The sequence below is a fragment of the Chiloscyllium plagiosum genome, unplaced genomic scaffold, assembly GCF_037043375.1.
Source record: "Chiloscyllium plagiosum isolate Xiang-an unplaced genomic scaffold, Cpla_swu_hap1 HiC_scaffold_49, whole genome shotgun sequence".
NCBI classification, from domain to species: domain Eukaryota; kingdom Metazoa; phylum Chordata; class Chondrichthyes; order Orectolobiformes; family Hemiscylliidae; genus Chiloscyllium; species Chiloscyllium plagiosum.
Window position 1 is genome coordinate 10,789,397 of NW_028270187.1, and position 15,817 is coordinate 10,805,213.

Sequence of the window (15,817 nt, forward strand, 5' to 3'; positions counted from 1 at the left end):
GCCTCTGACCCCCAGCATCTGCAGAGATCACTTTCTCCTGGGGGCACAGATTGGAGGAATATTTCCAAGTGACTGACAAATAGTGTAACGTTTTACCGCTCACATCAGTGTTTGATGGTTATGGAATAAAACCTGTCTTGGAATAACACTGACTATTAGATGGAGGACCAGAGCCTCATTGGACAGATGTTGAGTTAATGCAAAATGTGTAAATATGGACATGACAGATATAAAGTTAAAGTGATGCATATATATAGTATGCTGACAGTTGCTGGTTAACAGGCATTCGCGTAAGACTGAGAAATGTTATAAATCCCTGCATGAAACAGCAAGACGCCTAATTGAAAAGTGCAGCAACGTGGTTCAGTTACACTGCACGTACTTTCAAAGCACATAGTTATCGATACGTGTCTGGGCCCACAGTTATCAGTCAAGGTCTCAGAAATATATTCATCCCACAGTCAAGACGTGACTCAACTCGTGACTCAAGAAAATTATTACATAGAAACTTATCATTTCTCTTCAACTCCGTGCAATTGAGAACGAGATGCATCAACCCCAAGTGTAGAAAACATTCTCAGTCAGGTTCCAGTGGTACGTGTAACTTGACAAAAAATGTAATCGCAGTTTCGAATGGATGAGTTTTTTTCCACATAGTGACAAGTTCTGTGTTAATTCCAGCCTATACAGAGGAACAGAAACAGACATGCGGAGATAGAAACACATCAGCACAACAACAAGTAAAAGGAAACCGAGCCAATACCACAGTCACTTTCTGTATCACAGACACAAAACACATCTCCCTCAGTCAGACTGACAGGAACAGAATCACCATGCACTCTACATGGCGTTGCATATCCACATGGGATCTCACACTAACCAATCAGAGAGACTCAATGTTTGGGCATTTTTCTGTGTAAGCTACCCAATCAGGAGCCAAGCTTTCCTCCATCCTTCATTAGCATTGCTGACGCCGTCAGTCTATAAAGAGGGAACTCCGAGGTCCCTTTCCCTTACTCTATGTCTAAAGTGAGCGGCGTCATGGCTGATGAGAAGAAAGCACAGCAAGCTTCCAAGAAGGGCGCGAAGAAAATCATAAAGAAGGCGCCAACGAAGGGAGGCAAGAAGAGGAAAAGGACCAGGAAAGAAAGTTATGCCATCTACATCTACAAAGTGATGAAGCAGGTTCACCCCGACACCGGCATCTCCTCCAAGGCCATGAGCATCATGAACTCGTTCGTCAACGATATTTTCGAGCGCATCGCGGGGGAGGCTTCCCGCCTGGCCCATTACAACAAGCGCAGCACCATCAGTTCCCGGGAGATCCAGACCGCCGTGCGGCTGCTGCTGCCCGGGGAGCTGGCCAAGCACGCTGTGTCGGAGGGAACAAAGGCGGTGACCAAGTACACCAGCTCCAAGTGAGGGATCGCATTGTACTGAAACAAACACACATCCACAACCCAAAGGCTCTTATAAGAGCCACCTACAACTTCCCTGAGACAGCAGAACCATTTTAAGAATTATTTACTTTAGTTTCCATGTGATTTTTTGATAAGTCGTTTCAACTTCTCGTGTTATGTTTTTGTATTAGTAAGTATTTTGCAAATTATTCGCGAAAGGGATGGAGGGTGCAGATCAGGCGCCAGTGAGTCATTTTTCATCTTGCTTGTTCACCCCTGGCAGACAAATGCCCACGTCTTTCCGTCTCACGATTGATGCATTTTTTCTTCTGATTTACTTTACATTTCCAGTGCACGGGTTTGATCCGATTTTTCGCAATGCAAAATAAATCTTCCTGCTGTCGGTGAGAGACTTTCAAACAGAACAGAGAGAACTCCAACACAGCTTCCGGGCTGAAGCGTGGAGCTTTTGCTGAATCTTAAAATATCGTCTTAAAAAACATGTTCGCCCTGAATGCTGAGCCGGAAGAATGCTGTGTGCTGCTTTATCAGCATATCGGGGTGGTACGGAAATGTGTAAAGAAAAGGCAGGTTGCAGACTGCAATGTTTGGCCTGTTTTGTTTCAGCTTCTTCTCAAGGTTGAGAAAATAACCCACTCTCAAGATCAGATACAGATCGGCAAATGAGGGAGAGTAAGACCGTGTGAATTATACGTTTGTAAACTAAAAGTAAATTAACATGAGTGTCAATGTTTTTTGAACTTCCACAGTTATTTGTACTTCATTATTCAGGTAAAAAAATCCTCCTTTGTTTGGAAATTGGCGGGCTTTTCAATTTTGAAAGAAAGCGGTTGATGAATTGGCGCCCATCGTTTCCGCCCTCCTCCCCATGCCTTCCTCCCCATGCCCTCTCCGGATTGGGGAATGAGGCAGATATCTGATTGGGAATTGAAACAACATTAGGAGGGGCTGGACAATGGGACCAATCAGAAACGGCCGCCTTACCATTCCTCCCGAAGGTATAAGAGGTCGCAATGTGGGCGGAGTGCAGCGTTCTCTGTGAAAGTGCTTGTGAGATTGTGACCATGTCTGGAAGAGGAAAGGGCGGTGGGAAAGGTCGCGCCAAGGCGAAGTCTCGGTCGTCCCGGGCTGGCCTGCAGTTCCCGGTGGGCCGTGTTCACAGGCTCCTGAGAAAGGGTAACTATGCTGAGCGTGTGGGTGCCGGAGCGCCGGTCTATCTGGCTGCGGTGCTGGAGTATCTGACGGCTGAGATCCTGGAGCTGGCCGGCAACGCGGCCCGGGACAACAAGAAGACCCGCATCATCCCCAGGCACCTGCAGCTGGCCGTGCGCAACGACGAGGAGCTCAACAAGCTGCTGGGAGGGGTGACCATCGCTCAGGGCGGGGTGCTGCCTAATATCCAGGCCGTGCTGCTGCCCAAGAAAACTTCCGCTGCTGGATCTGCTAAAAAATGAAGAGACCATCCTTGAATCTGACAGCCCAAAGGCTCTTTTAAGAGCCACTCACAGCATTTGTGAAAGGAGCTGAATCGTCTGTCGGATGTAATTGCTTTCCTGTTAATGTGGAGAGCCCTGGCTGTTGTACTTAATATCGCTACATTTCTATCTCCTTTTTATTGGATATTGTTACTGCCTGTGGCAACAGAGGAAGATTATATCATAGAATACGATTGTCAGGGTGTCCGAAAATACATTATTTCTCATTACACGGTCACTGCCTGAGTGACCAATGTTCTATGAGTTTAGAATAGTGTCACGGGTGTTCCCGATCGGGTTTGGCTTCACATTTCCTTTAACTGCATCAGAAAGAGCTGAATCCTCCCACTGTCTCTGTAGCATATACCTTTGCAATTTATTCTCTGCTCGGTTCATATCCACTCTTTCAACAGCAGTCACTCATTTTTCAGCTGTAAAAGGAGGGAATGCGGTAAAGTGAGATTGTGTGAAGTTTAGTTTCGTAATCGAAAAACCAATCAACGTGCACGTAGTCGTGCATCCTCCTGCTTTTTTATACGTGATGGTGGGCATTTTCAAATTTGAAAATAAGCCGTTGATCTCGGCGCAATTTTTTCCCTTTTCTCTCCTGCCTCCACCTCACCACAAGCCATGTTAACGCAAAGGGAGTCAATGGGGAGATGGGGTTTTTCCTGAAATATCTAACCCCATACCAAAATTTGATGTGAACATTACTCATCTGATTACTATATTTCCGCAATCTCTGAATGAAGATCTCATTAGTTGCAAATTCACTGCCGCTGCCTTCTGTCTTTAACTGAATTCCAAGAGAAATACTGTACTAATGTCCCCTATCGCTTCCTGCGCTCCCTGGATGAGCAACCGAACTTGTATCCGCCGTGAATCAATCGAAACACCGCCGATGTAAACATCTTAAAAGCTAAAACAGCGTACACCGGTAAAATTACAGAACCACACTATCAATAATTTTTATTTCATCCAAATTATTACTTGTCCGAAGACAATTTGTTATCGCTGCCTGAGCGGACAGGTGGAAAGAACGCGTCACATAACACATCTGCATGCTCCCAGTAACAAAACTGAGCTAGTGTTATGTCGGGGAAATATAAATACTCGAATATGTAACATTAACGTCTGGGTTCCACAATAAGAAAAAACAAATTATCATTTATGGCATGGACAGCCAAGTACACAATGATATCATTACTGAGATGGACAGGTATTCACGAAAATAAGAGGATCGAAGGTTACGGGAAATTTGAGAAATATCAGCCATGATGGAATAGCAGAACAAGCTGGACGGGCAGAATGGCCTAATACTGCTGCTACATCCTACTATTACAAAGTTACGATGTGATTCTTTACATGGAATAACCAGATTGCAGAACAGTAGAGTATCGATTGGCCGAATAGCCTCTTATCTACACTGTAGAAATATTTGCAATTTTAAAATCATTCGCCACGGTAAACAGCAACAAAGTGAACCGTCCACTCCGAATGCTCTCTGCCGTACCGCAGAACACGGCATTAGTACATTTTTGGAACTGAAGTAGTTGTAAAAGTCGGGATAAACGTGAAATAACCGGCTACAGTAACATTCCCCTCAGTATGCGCTGCCTTACCCGTCCTCAGGTCTACGCTCTCTTTCGGGGGGTTTGGGTGGCTCTGAAAAGAGCCTTTGGGTTCGCTGGAAATGGGTCGCTTTATCCTCAGCCGCCGAATCCATAGAGAGTGCGGCCCTGGCGTTTCAGAGCGTACACCACATCCATGGCGGTGACTGTCTTGCGCTTGGCGTGCTCAGTGTAGGTGACCGCATCCCTGATCACATTCTCCAGGAAAACCTTCAGCACCCCGCGGGTTTCCTCGTAGATCAAGCCCGAGATGCGCTTGACCCCGCCACGGCGAGCCAGGCGCCGGATGGCTGGTTTGGTGATGCCCTGGATGTTATCACGGAGCACTTTGCGGTGCCGCTTCGCTCCGCCTTTTCCCAGGCCTTTGCCTCCTTTACCTCTTCCAGACATCACGCTACTTCACTCCAACCGCTGCCAAATGAGAGCCGAGCTGCCTCCCCTTCCTTTTTTATACAGCCCGGTCCGACCTGACTGAGAAAGGGCTGACAGAGAGTGAGAGGCGGGTCCGGAGAGGAAACTGAGTGACAGACAGAGCAGGGAAATGGCTTTGATTATCCAGCTCCACCTCCAGCTCACTCCCGCCCCAACTGTGTCTGGAACCGAACCTTTTCTCCCCAACATTTTCAGACAAGGCGACAAAACTACACCACATACGTGCACGCCAAGATCAAAAAACTGGATTCTCACCAGTAATAGCAAAGCCCACCCTGGAACCACAGTAGACAACATAATCACTGCGGGGAAGTCTATTATCAACTTATCGGACCACACCCTTAGACCGGAAGAGATTGAAGTCCTGAGTAGGGGTCTCAACTTCTGCCCCACTGCCAAAATGAACCCGTTGGTTTTGGCAGCAGACACGGAGGAGTTACTCCGGGAATTCTTTCAAGGTGCCAGCAGTGATCCCAAAGAGCCCGCTGATGAACTCGAACTGTCATCACAGGGATCTGTAGAGGAGCGACCAAAGAAGGTGTCAATTTGGACACCACCAGAGGGCCGCTGCCCTGGGCTTGACATGTATGCTGAAACCGTCAGGAAATATATAAATGCCAGATTCATCAGCTGTACCCACAAGGTAGAGCAAAACATCACCGCTTCACAACGCAATGCCATCCAGGCTCTCAAAACCAATCACAACATTGTCATCAAACCAGCAGATAAAGGAGGAGCCATTGTCATTCAGAATAGAACAGATTACTGCAAGGAAGTGTACCGACAACTGAACAACCAGGAACACTACAGACAACTACCAGCTGATCCGACCAAAGAACACACCCGTGAATTAAACACACTGATCAGAACTTTGGGTCCAGTCCTTCAGCATTCCCCACGCGCCCTCATCCCACATACTTCTTGTGTAGGCAACTTCTACTGCCTTCCAAAGGTAGACAAAGCCAACACACCAGGACATCCCATTGTGTCGGGCAATGGGACCCTACGTGAGAATCTCTCTGGTTGCGTGGAATGCATCTTGAAACCTATTGTACAGGGGATCTCCAGCTTCTGTCACGACACTACGGATTTCTTACAGAAACTCAGCACTCACGGACCAGTCAAACAATGGACTTTTCCGCACTCTACACCAGCATCCCCCGCAATGATGGCATCACGGCAACAGCCTTAGTACTCAGCACCAACAACTGCCAATCTCCAAACATCATCCTACAACTCATCCGCTTTATGCTCGATCACAATTTATGCTTGGGCGGCACGGTGGCACAGTGGTTAGCACTGCTGCCTCGCAGCGCCAGAGACCCGGGTTCAATTCCCGCCTCAGGCGATTGACTGTGTGGAGTTTGCACATTCTCCCCGTGTCTGCGTGGGTTTCCTCCGGGTGCTCCGGTTTCCTCCCACAGTCCAAAGATGTGCAGGTTAGGTGAATTGGCCATGTTAAATTGTCCGTAGTGTTAGGTAAGGGGTAAATGTAGGGGTATGGGTGGGTTGCGCTTCGGCGGGTCGGTGTGGACTTGTTGGGCCGAAGGGCCTGTTTCCACACTGTAAAGTAATCTAATCTAAAAAACAACTTTTGACAACCAATACAGACACATGGAACAGCCATTGGGACCAAATTTGCACCCCAATATGACAACATTTTTATGCGCAGGTTCGAACAAGACTTCTTCTCTATGCAGGATCTCCAACCAAAATTGTACCCAAGTACATTGACAACATTTTCTTCCTCTGGACCCATGGTGAGGAGTCACTGTGACATCAACAAGTTTCACCCCACCATCAAACTCACCATGGACTACTCTCGACTATCTGTCTCATTCTTAGACATATGCATCTCCATCAAGGATGGACACGTCAGCACCACACTCTACCACAAACCCACACACAACCTCACAATGATACACTTCTCCAGCTTCCACCCAAAACATATTAAAACAGCCATCCCCTATGGACAAGCCTTACTCGTACACCAGATCTGCTCAGATGAGGAGAAACGTGACAGACACCTGGAAGTACTCAGGGATGCCCTCACAAGAACGGGGTATGATTCCCAACTCATCGACCGCCAGTTCCAACATGCCACAGCAAGGAACCGTAATGACCTCCTCAGGAGACAGACACGTGCTGCAACCGACAGGGTATCCTTCGTTGTTCAGTATTTCCTGGGAGCTGAAAAACTATGTCATGTTCTTCGTGACCTGTAACACATTATCAATGAGGATGAGCACCTCACCAAGACCTTCCTCATACCTCCACTACTTGCCTTTAAACAACCGCCAAACCTCAAAAAGATCATTGTTTGTAGCAAGCTGCCCGGCTCTCAGGACAACTCCATATAACCCTGTCATGGTAGGCGCTGCAAGACATGTCAGAGTGTGGACATAGATACCACCATTACGCGTGGGGATACTTCCCACCTTGTACGTGGCAGGTACTCATGTGACTCAGCCAACATTGTCTATCTTATACATTGCAGGAAAGGATGCCCGGAGGCATGGTACATTGGGGAAACCGAGCAAAAGCTATGACAACGGATGAATGGGCACCGCAGCACAACAATCAACAGACAGGAGTGTTCCCTCCCAGTTGGAGAACACTTCAGTGGCCCTGGACATTCGACTTCGTACCTTCGGGTGATCATGTACCAAGATGGACTTCGGGACAGGCAGCAGTGAAAAGTGGTTGAGCAGAGGCTGATAGCTAATTCCGTACCCATAGGGAGGGCCTCAACCGGGACCTTGGGTTCATGTCACTTTACAGGTGACCACCATTGTACTAGACACACACACAGATACTCCAACACACACACACTCTCTCACACACACACAGGCACTCCTATAGAGATACACATGGACACACATATACACAGACGTGCACACAGACACCCACACACACCCTTACAGACACACACACTCCCACACTCACACATGCACCCCCTCACAGACTTAAGACACTCTGCACTCACTACTCACACACACTTTCTCACACTCACAACCCCCAACCCAGATAGACACACACACACAGATAAAGACCCACATGCACACACATATTTTGTGGGGTGAATTTGTACTTGCAGGATTACATTGTACTTTACTCAAAAACTGCATGCATTCATGTAGAATTCTGAGCTCAAAAACTGCATGAATTCATGTAAAACTCCGTTATCTCACTTTTTAGATTAGAATCAATCTAAACATCCTGGCATAGACAGAGAAAACGGGGCTAACACCTTCAACATATTGTCGAGCTATCACCATTGTTAACAGCTAACCTGAGAATGCAACTTTTTTAAAAAAATGTTTTGTGATTTACACATGAAAGTGAAACTATCATGATATTCTCACAGATGAAAGGCATAACAGACAATTAATTTTTCACTGTATAATTTCAGTTACATCACACTGTAAATTTTTGCTAAAAATTCTGTGTGTTAGGATTGAGCCCTCCACTACCACCTGATGAAGGAGCGACGCTCCGGAAGCTAGTGTGATTCCAATTCAACCTGTTGTGTGATTTTTAATATTTCTCCCCAAAGCTGACCATTCCTGAGCTGAGGAGCGCATGCGTGAGGCCCTCCCCCAGCGCTGCCATTGAGGAGCATTTACTCAGTGAGTGCAAGAGGTTTGTTTGAAACAGACCGCAATGGAGAGATCAGCGCCCAGGGAAGCGAGGGAACAGCAGGCTCTTTCCAGCAGCACATTGGGATGGGAGCCTGGGACACAGAGAGGGCTCCGAGACCGGGATTGATTCGGGGTGAGTTCAGGGAGAACCGGGGGCTGTTTGTAAGAGGCCGAGCGGAGCAGGAACTGGTCCCGGAACTTGGAGTGAGCGGGCTGGGGGGAAGAGAGAGGCCATTCTCGGGCTGTGTGTGGGCCTGCTGAGGGAGGCAGAGCGGGAAGAAGCTGCTGTGGGACATTCTTATGGTTTGCAATCCCCTAAACACTGATGGGAATTCATTGTTTGGCTTCTGTTTCACGATATTGGGCGGTGAATAATGGAAGCACAGACCATAATTTTGTGACAGTCCAAAAAAGGACACGTATTAGAGTGAACAGATTTGAAGTTTCGAGGAAAGTATGAGACATAGCGTCCCTTGTTCTTTCCTTCAACATTTAGTATTTTGGCAGCTTGCTGTTGATGCTTTGCAGCTGCTTCAGGAATTCCCATTCATGGAGGTGAACAGATATTAGTTCTGGATCTCACCCAAAAGCAAAGAGTGACCAGCTGTCTCTAACAAACAGAGGGTATGTAGCCCATTGACGTTTACACACCAGTGTTGAAGATAGATAAACTGAATCCTCATCCAAAATAGACATTCAGGAACAACATTAAAATCTGCAATTATTAAGAGCATTTTCAAAGTTACAATGAAGATAGACAAGTAGGCCACATTGTTGCATTGTTTCAACAACCATCCGTGAAGGAGGGGTTAAGTATAGAGATGGAGGGAAACTGTGCTCACTGACAGGACAAGAGTTACCGAAGAGTCGTCGAGTCATAGAGACGTATAGCGTGGAAACAGACCCTTCTGTCCAACTTGTCCATGCCGACCAGATATTCTAATCTAATCTGGTCCCATTTGCCAGCAATTAGCCCATCTCTCTCTAAATCCTTCCTGGTCATATTGTTCAAGTATAGATTTGAGACAGCCCAGGGAATCCCTTGTGGACTCAGATCTATAAGCCTCTCTTGGTTCGTCTTGGAGATCATACACTTTGGTAGTCTGGAATAAAAACCTCTTACAAACAGTTTAGTTTAATTTTAGCCTTCCCCTTTATTTACCAATAGTATCAGTGTTACAACATAACATTTACACCTATAAGCCAGGCTAGCTGAGGTTCTAAAACCTTAGAAAAGTAGGATACCAGCTCTTCCTTTAAGAGCCCTCACAGGCTGCTCCACTCTTCTGTCTCAAACAGGCTTCCTTTTTACACAACTTTACAAAAAACACTGCATGTTCTTAATTAGACAGACAGTGGAAAGGCAACAATTCGTATGGAAGAGAAGTTAATTAACAGGTCTGTATTCGCTTAACTGATCACTCCTGTCGGCCCTTAGCCATCCATCAGGGGGAAATACAGATCCAGCCGAGTCAGTGCCTGTTGGTGAGATTAGTCCCTGTCATAAAGAGGTATCAGTCTGAACGAAATGGGAGAGGTCATAAGGTAACCTTACACAGCTTGCATGTCAGATATCACTGTTTTCTAAAATGGCATCTTAGAGAGGAGGGCAAACTTTGACCATTAAATGGCTTCCTGACAGATTGTAGCAGAATCTCTTCAATGTTAGGTTTAGAATAATTTTTAAGCTAGGAGCAGACTCCTGCTTTTTATCTTTAGCACAAAATCATTCTGTAACTGAGGCTGAAAGGTTACATTTGAAATGATTCATTAGTCTCAAATTAAACATGCTTTCTTTTCAGGGTTGTGTTTCAAATTCAAAGAAGACAGAAGATCTGACGAGTTAGAATTGACAGAGGGTCAGTCGTGGTGTGTAGGAACACCAAGTAAGTTAAAGATTAGATTATATTATTTACAGCATGGAAACAGGCCCTTCGGCCCAACAAGTGCTTCTCAATATTACATTTTAGAGTTTGTATTTCATAATCAGTGATGGCTACTCAAAATCAGCATAAAGTCCCAAAATGCAAATAAATTCCAAACATTCATCTCTCTCTCACACGCACTCACACACTGTCACTCACTCACTCACACACACAATAAGAATCCATTATAATTGATAGGACCTGACCGTTTATTACAAGGCTTTTGACATGCTTCTGAGATGATACAAAGTTTCCGAGATCACAATCAAATACTGTCATTAAATTCATAAGTTACCAACTTTGAATGTTATCACTCTGTGTCTTTTTTTTTACATAGATTAATTGATGTTAAGGCAAATGTTCTTAATTGCTTTAGAGCATCCTGTTATCACTTGGTGAGAACAGATTTTTTTTATCTTCTGCACATCCTAGGTTCCCCCTTTTGTGGCCTGATGCCTCCCTGCCTGCCCTGTTTATTTTCTTGTGTTCTATAATTCAACATTACATTTAGTCTAAGTATTTAAGGGCAAGTTTTAAGGCTTTCTCATTATATTCACTCAGATGCCATTTAAATGTTATAATTGTACCAGGCTCCACCACTTCTCCATGTGCCTTATGATTTTATAAATTTCTATAAGGTCACTCTCCAGGGAAAACAGTTCCAGCCTGTTCAGCCTCTGACTATAGCTCAAATTCTCCAACCGGGGTGAAGCATATTTACATGGAGTTTGGGTGACTGAAAAGGACAGAATTAATCCTTGACTGAATACTTGTCACATACCGAGATGACAATTAAATAACATGAATTTCAAACAGACAATCTATACAGGTAGCTCGTGTGCTTTACTCACAACACGTCCTTTCTATAACCCACTGGCAATACAACTTGATAAACGTATGCCCACTTCTCATCTGCCTGAATGTGATGTTCTCCATTTTCTCATTAAGACATCATTTTTAAGATAATAACTATCAGGGATACATTTGGATTCATTGTGTGTATGCCTTTTGATACAATTGCTTTAAATTTTCATCTTTTTGCTGTAACTCAGTTAATTTACCTGAGCTAAAGATGTCTGCTTTGTCATCTCTGTTCCTGGTTTGTCTCAACTATCTATCAAACAGGGTCTCTGCTAATTTCCCTTCAACTTTCTTATCGGTACTCTTTGATCTTTCCTGTTTCAACTGGTGAATTCGTGACCTCGTTACCACACATTCAGGAAACATCCCAGGAAACATCCCAGGATGTGTGTCCTGCAGTAGTCCAGTTGCCTGAATTTCCATTGGCTTTTCAACCACAATCAACACTCCCACCAGTGAATCAGCAACATCATTATCAAGGACAAATTGTATTCCCGGAGCTGAAAGTTTGTCCAGTAATCCTACTATGACTTCTCCCCTCTTCACTCTAACCTCACTTCTTACAATTGAGCATTTCTTATTTCAATGTGAATTCCAGTTACTCATACCTTTTCTGGCAATAGTCCTTTAGAGGTACATATATCTTTATATTTTAGCATCACAGATTGAGAGGATCCTTATATCTCTGAATATTGCTACCTCTTTACCTGTTGCTCCTGGCCTACGCGAGTAAACTTTACCTTCACGGTGTATGGTTTTAGAAGATCTGGCACTTCCTCCATAAACAACCTCCAACCAGCTTGTACATTCTGGTGCAGCTTTCTAGTCTCCACAGTGCTCTAAGTTACCACTCCAACAAAATTCACTGGCTTATCCTGTTTTCCTACATCTGGCTTCTCAGTGTTTTTCCTAACCAGCTAATACTGATTCCATGGCCTACTTTATTGAAAACACCAGAGCTTTTTCACATTTCTTTCCCCTTCAAGGGTTTCCTTTTTACCCTGTGGTAAATTATTCTTATGATCTTCACAGAGATCTATTTTTTCCTTTCCATGTGAGAATTTCTCTTATCCACAATTATTATCCCTCATGGATTGAAATTGATTTTGGCAGCCCAATTTTGATTGATTGATCAATTCAATCATCAGCCATTTCTGATGTCAGTCTTACTGTTTTAACTCTCTACTCTTACATGTGAGTTCTCATTACATCAGGAAGTGAATTTTTGAATTCCTGTCGAAGCGTCAATTACCAAAGTTCAAACTCCCTCTTTATTCCTTTCCTCTCTCTCCTTTTCTCTCTTCTACCTCTCTTCTGTTTTTAATCGTAATTCAAACTGTTTCGTTTCTGTTGCCCTTTCCTTGACTTTTGCCTCTGACTCGAGTTATTTCATTACCAATTGAATGTTAGCCATCCCTAAAGATTCTGATGGCATTTCCAGCAAATTTAAATGGTAAGCTATGAGTGTAATTGTCCCCCTTTTCCTCATGGAAGGAGGCAGTTGACCTCCAGCTTGTCTGCTAATTCCAGCAGCTTGGTATTAATCACTTTTTGCAAAAATCTGAAGCCACTTCTTCCACCGTCAGAAAACTCTTGATGATTCAAAGAGCCATTGCTATCCCAAACACTGTTTCCTGATGAAGGGCTGATGCCCAAAACATAATTCCACCACTCCCCAGATGCTGCCTGATCTGCTTGGTTTTCCAGTAACACACACTCGTCACTGATCTCCAGCATCTGCAGTCCTCACTTTCTCCAAGCGCTGCTTAAACCAATCGAATTCAACACCCGGAACAAAAGATGCTAAGACTTACCACTTGCTGCCTTCGAATCCAATAAATCAAATCCCAAATCAGAACTACAAAATAAATTCTGCAAACAGTCCCCAATCTGTTATGGAAAAGGCCAGACATTTCAAGAAAGTAACCCAGACCCTAACTTTGCTAATTGTTTTAAGCGGGTGTAAAGAAGATATTCCAGGAGGGATGCAGCTGGTCAAACCAGTAGTTTTAAACAAAACAGTTTGATTTACACATTTACCGAATGATACACAAACAAAAGAGAGCAGAATACTAAATAACTTAAAAATCCAAAAACCCAACAGACTATACCAACTTAATGATGGTGTTCCCAACATTTACAACAATCCCCATAAATACCCCTTGCCACAAAAGGTAAAGTCAAACACAGGGTCTTACAGGAGAGATGTCAGAGAGAGAGTACCATCATGGACCTGCTTCTTTGAGTTCAGCAACCTTTTCAACTGCCAGACTGCTTTCAGTCAATAGCCAGACAGCCAAAAACCAAATCAAGCCAGAGAAAAGCTGAGCTGGGAAAACTGGGCCACTCCCCTTTCATTGTACAAGTGTTCTTCTTAAAAATGTGGAAGCCTGAGGCATTACCAAAATCAGAATGGCCTTAAAACCCATCAACTCCGACTTGTCAGAACCTGTGTCTTTTACAAGCTTTGTTAAAGGAGCAGCAGCATCACAGCAGACTGCTCCAAGAAGTAATGCCCCAAGGGATACAGGATAATGTGTTGAATTGGATCCAAAGTTGGCTCAGTCACAGGAAAGAAAGGATAATGGTCAATGGTGGCCCTTGTGAATGGAAAGCTGTTACAAGTGGTGCTCTGCATAGCTCAGTGTTGGGCCCTCTGCTGTTTGTTTTATCCATTAATGATTTGGAGTTGCGTGTGTTGGGCAAATTTGTGAAATTTGCAGATGACACAAAAATTGGCCATGTAGTGGATAGTGTGGAGGATAGCTGTATGCTCCAAAACTATACAGACGGTTTGGTGGAGTGTGCAAGAACGTGGCAGATGGAGTTCAGCTCTGATAAGTGTCAGGGAATGCATTTAGGGAAGTCAGACGGTAAATGGGAATCAACAATAAATGGGAATATACTGAGGGGGACAGATGAAGTGAGAGATCTTAGTGTGCAAATGCTCAGGTCCCTAAAGATAGAAGGGGCTGTAAAGAAGGCACATGGAATGTCTCCTTCATTGGCAGATGGTTGAATACAAAAATAAGGAAATAACAATGAAACTGTGTGAGGCACTGGTGGCTACAACAGGAATATTGTGTGCAGTCGGGTCACCACATTACAGGAAGGACGTCATTGCTGTGGAGAGTGCAGAGGAGAATTACTAGAATGTTGCCGGGGCTGGTGAATTGTAACTATCAGGAGAGATTGGAGAGTTTGGAATGGTATTCCTTGGAACAGTGGTGCCATGATTAAGGAATACAGGGCGACACTCATATCCGCAGGTCCAGTTATCGCGGTTTCACGTACCCGTGGTTTACAGTGGTCTGAGCATATGAAAGGAAATGTTCCAGAACCAGGGACCAGGAGACTGCCAGAAGGTATATTTCCCATTTGAATTAATGGTTTTGCACCTATCTGCGGTTTTGCGTTTCCGCTGTAGGTCCTGGAACATATACCCCATGGGTACTGGGGTCTACAGTACTAAATAGTGAGCTACCTGATGAAGCAGCAGCAGTTCGAAATCGTGCACTTCCAAATAAACCTATTGAAGTATAACCTGGTGTTTTGTGATTTTTAACTAACTAGAGTTAAAAATCTAGTCCTGGAATGAGGACTGCAGATGCTGGAGATCAGAGCTGAAAATGTGTTGCTGGAAAAGCGCAGCAGGTCAGGCAGCATCCAAGGAGTAGGAGAATCGATGTTTCAGGCATGAGCCCTTCTTAAGGAAGGGCTCATGCCCGAAACATCGATTCTCCTGCTCCTTGGATGCTGCCTGACCTGCTGCGCTTTTCCAGCAACACATTTTCAGAGGGAGACATTAGACAGGAGAAACCTGTTTCCTTTAGCAGAGAGTTCAAAAACCAATGATCACGGATTCAAGTTAAGTGGCTGTAGGATTAGAATTTATGAGCAAAAATTATTTTTTATGCAGAGAGTGGTGGGTATCTGGAATTCGGTGCCTGATTTGGTGGTGCAGGCAAAGACCTTACATATTTTTAAACAAATTCCCTGGTACTGAGCCTCAAGTGTTCTAAACTGCAAGGTTACAGGCGGTGCCAGGATGGTGGGATGAGAAAGGGCATGTAGGCATGGACAAGATGGGCTGAATGCCCCACCCCCCACCCCAAAGCTGTATTATTTTTATAATTCTCCAGTTATCAATGAGACCAGACCAGTCAATGCTGTGTGAATATGTAAATATATTTACCATATACAGAAAGTTTCAGTTTGATAACTACACCCACACATTCTCCAAACAGGAACTGACAGGCATAGATCAATAACTAAACTCACATATCCACATACCCACTTGCATCAGGTGGCCCCATTCATGGAGCTGTATGGGTGTTGTTTAGTTTCTGAATCTCACTCAACTGGTATTAGAATTTTAAGAAAAAATGGACAAGAGAGCAGCTCAGCAGGAGTGGAATCAGACCCGTGGTT

At 44.6% G+C, this 15,817-nt stretch overlaps 4 protein-coding genes across 9 annotated transcripts in view; 3 read left to right on the forward strand and 1 right to left on the reverse strand.

Moving 5' to 3' along the window:
* The first annotated feature begins 1,041 nt into the window (after window positions 1–1,041).
* Window positions 1,042–1,520, forward strand: LOC122544545 (histone H2B 1/2-like). Its single transcript, XM_043683860.2, has one exon. It carries the CDS (start codon window positions 1,042–1,044, stop codon window positions 1,420–1,422), a length of 381 nt encoding a protein of 126 aa, XP_043539795.1. The 3' UTR covers window positions 1,423–1,520.
* A 914-nt stretch (window positions 1,521–2,434) lies between these two features.
* On the forward strand, window positions 2,435–2,931 carry LOC122544550 (histone H2A-like). The gene has a single exon (XM_043683866.2). It carries the CDS (start codon window positions 2,435–2,437, stop codon window positions 2,873–2,875), a length of 441 nt encoding a protein of 146 aa, XP_043539801.1. The 3' UTR covers window positions 2,876–2,931.
* A 1,674-nt stretch (window positions 2,932–4,605) lies between these two features.
* On the reverse strand, window positions 4,606–4,930 carry LOC122544618 (histone H4). Its single transcript, XM_087984498.1, has one exon. The coding sequence runs from the start codon at window positions 4,915–4,917 to the stop codon at window positions 4,606–4,608; it is 312 nt and encodes a 103-aa protein (XP_087840624.1). The 5' UTR covers window positions 4,918–4,930.
* A 1,622-nt stretch (window positions 4,931–6,552) lies between these two features.
* The window catches only part of LOC122544532 (histone H1.01-like), a 179,340-nt gene continuing 170,075 nt past the window's right edge, over window positions 6,553–15,817 (forward strand). The window contains exons 1-2 of one of the 6 annotated variants that reach the window (XR_015755279.1): window positions 6,553–7,740; window positions 10,403–10,486. The gene's annotated coding sequence lies outside the window, so the exon portion shown is untranslated. The other 5 variants (XR_015755280.1, XR_006310422.2, XR_015755281.1 and 2 more) reach the window with 5 other exon arrangements.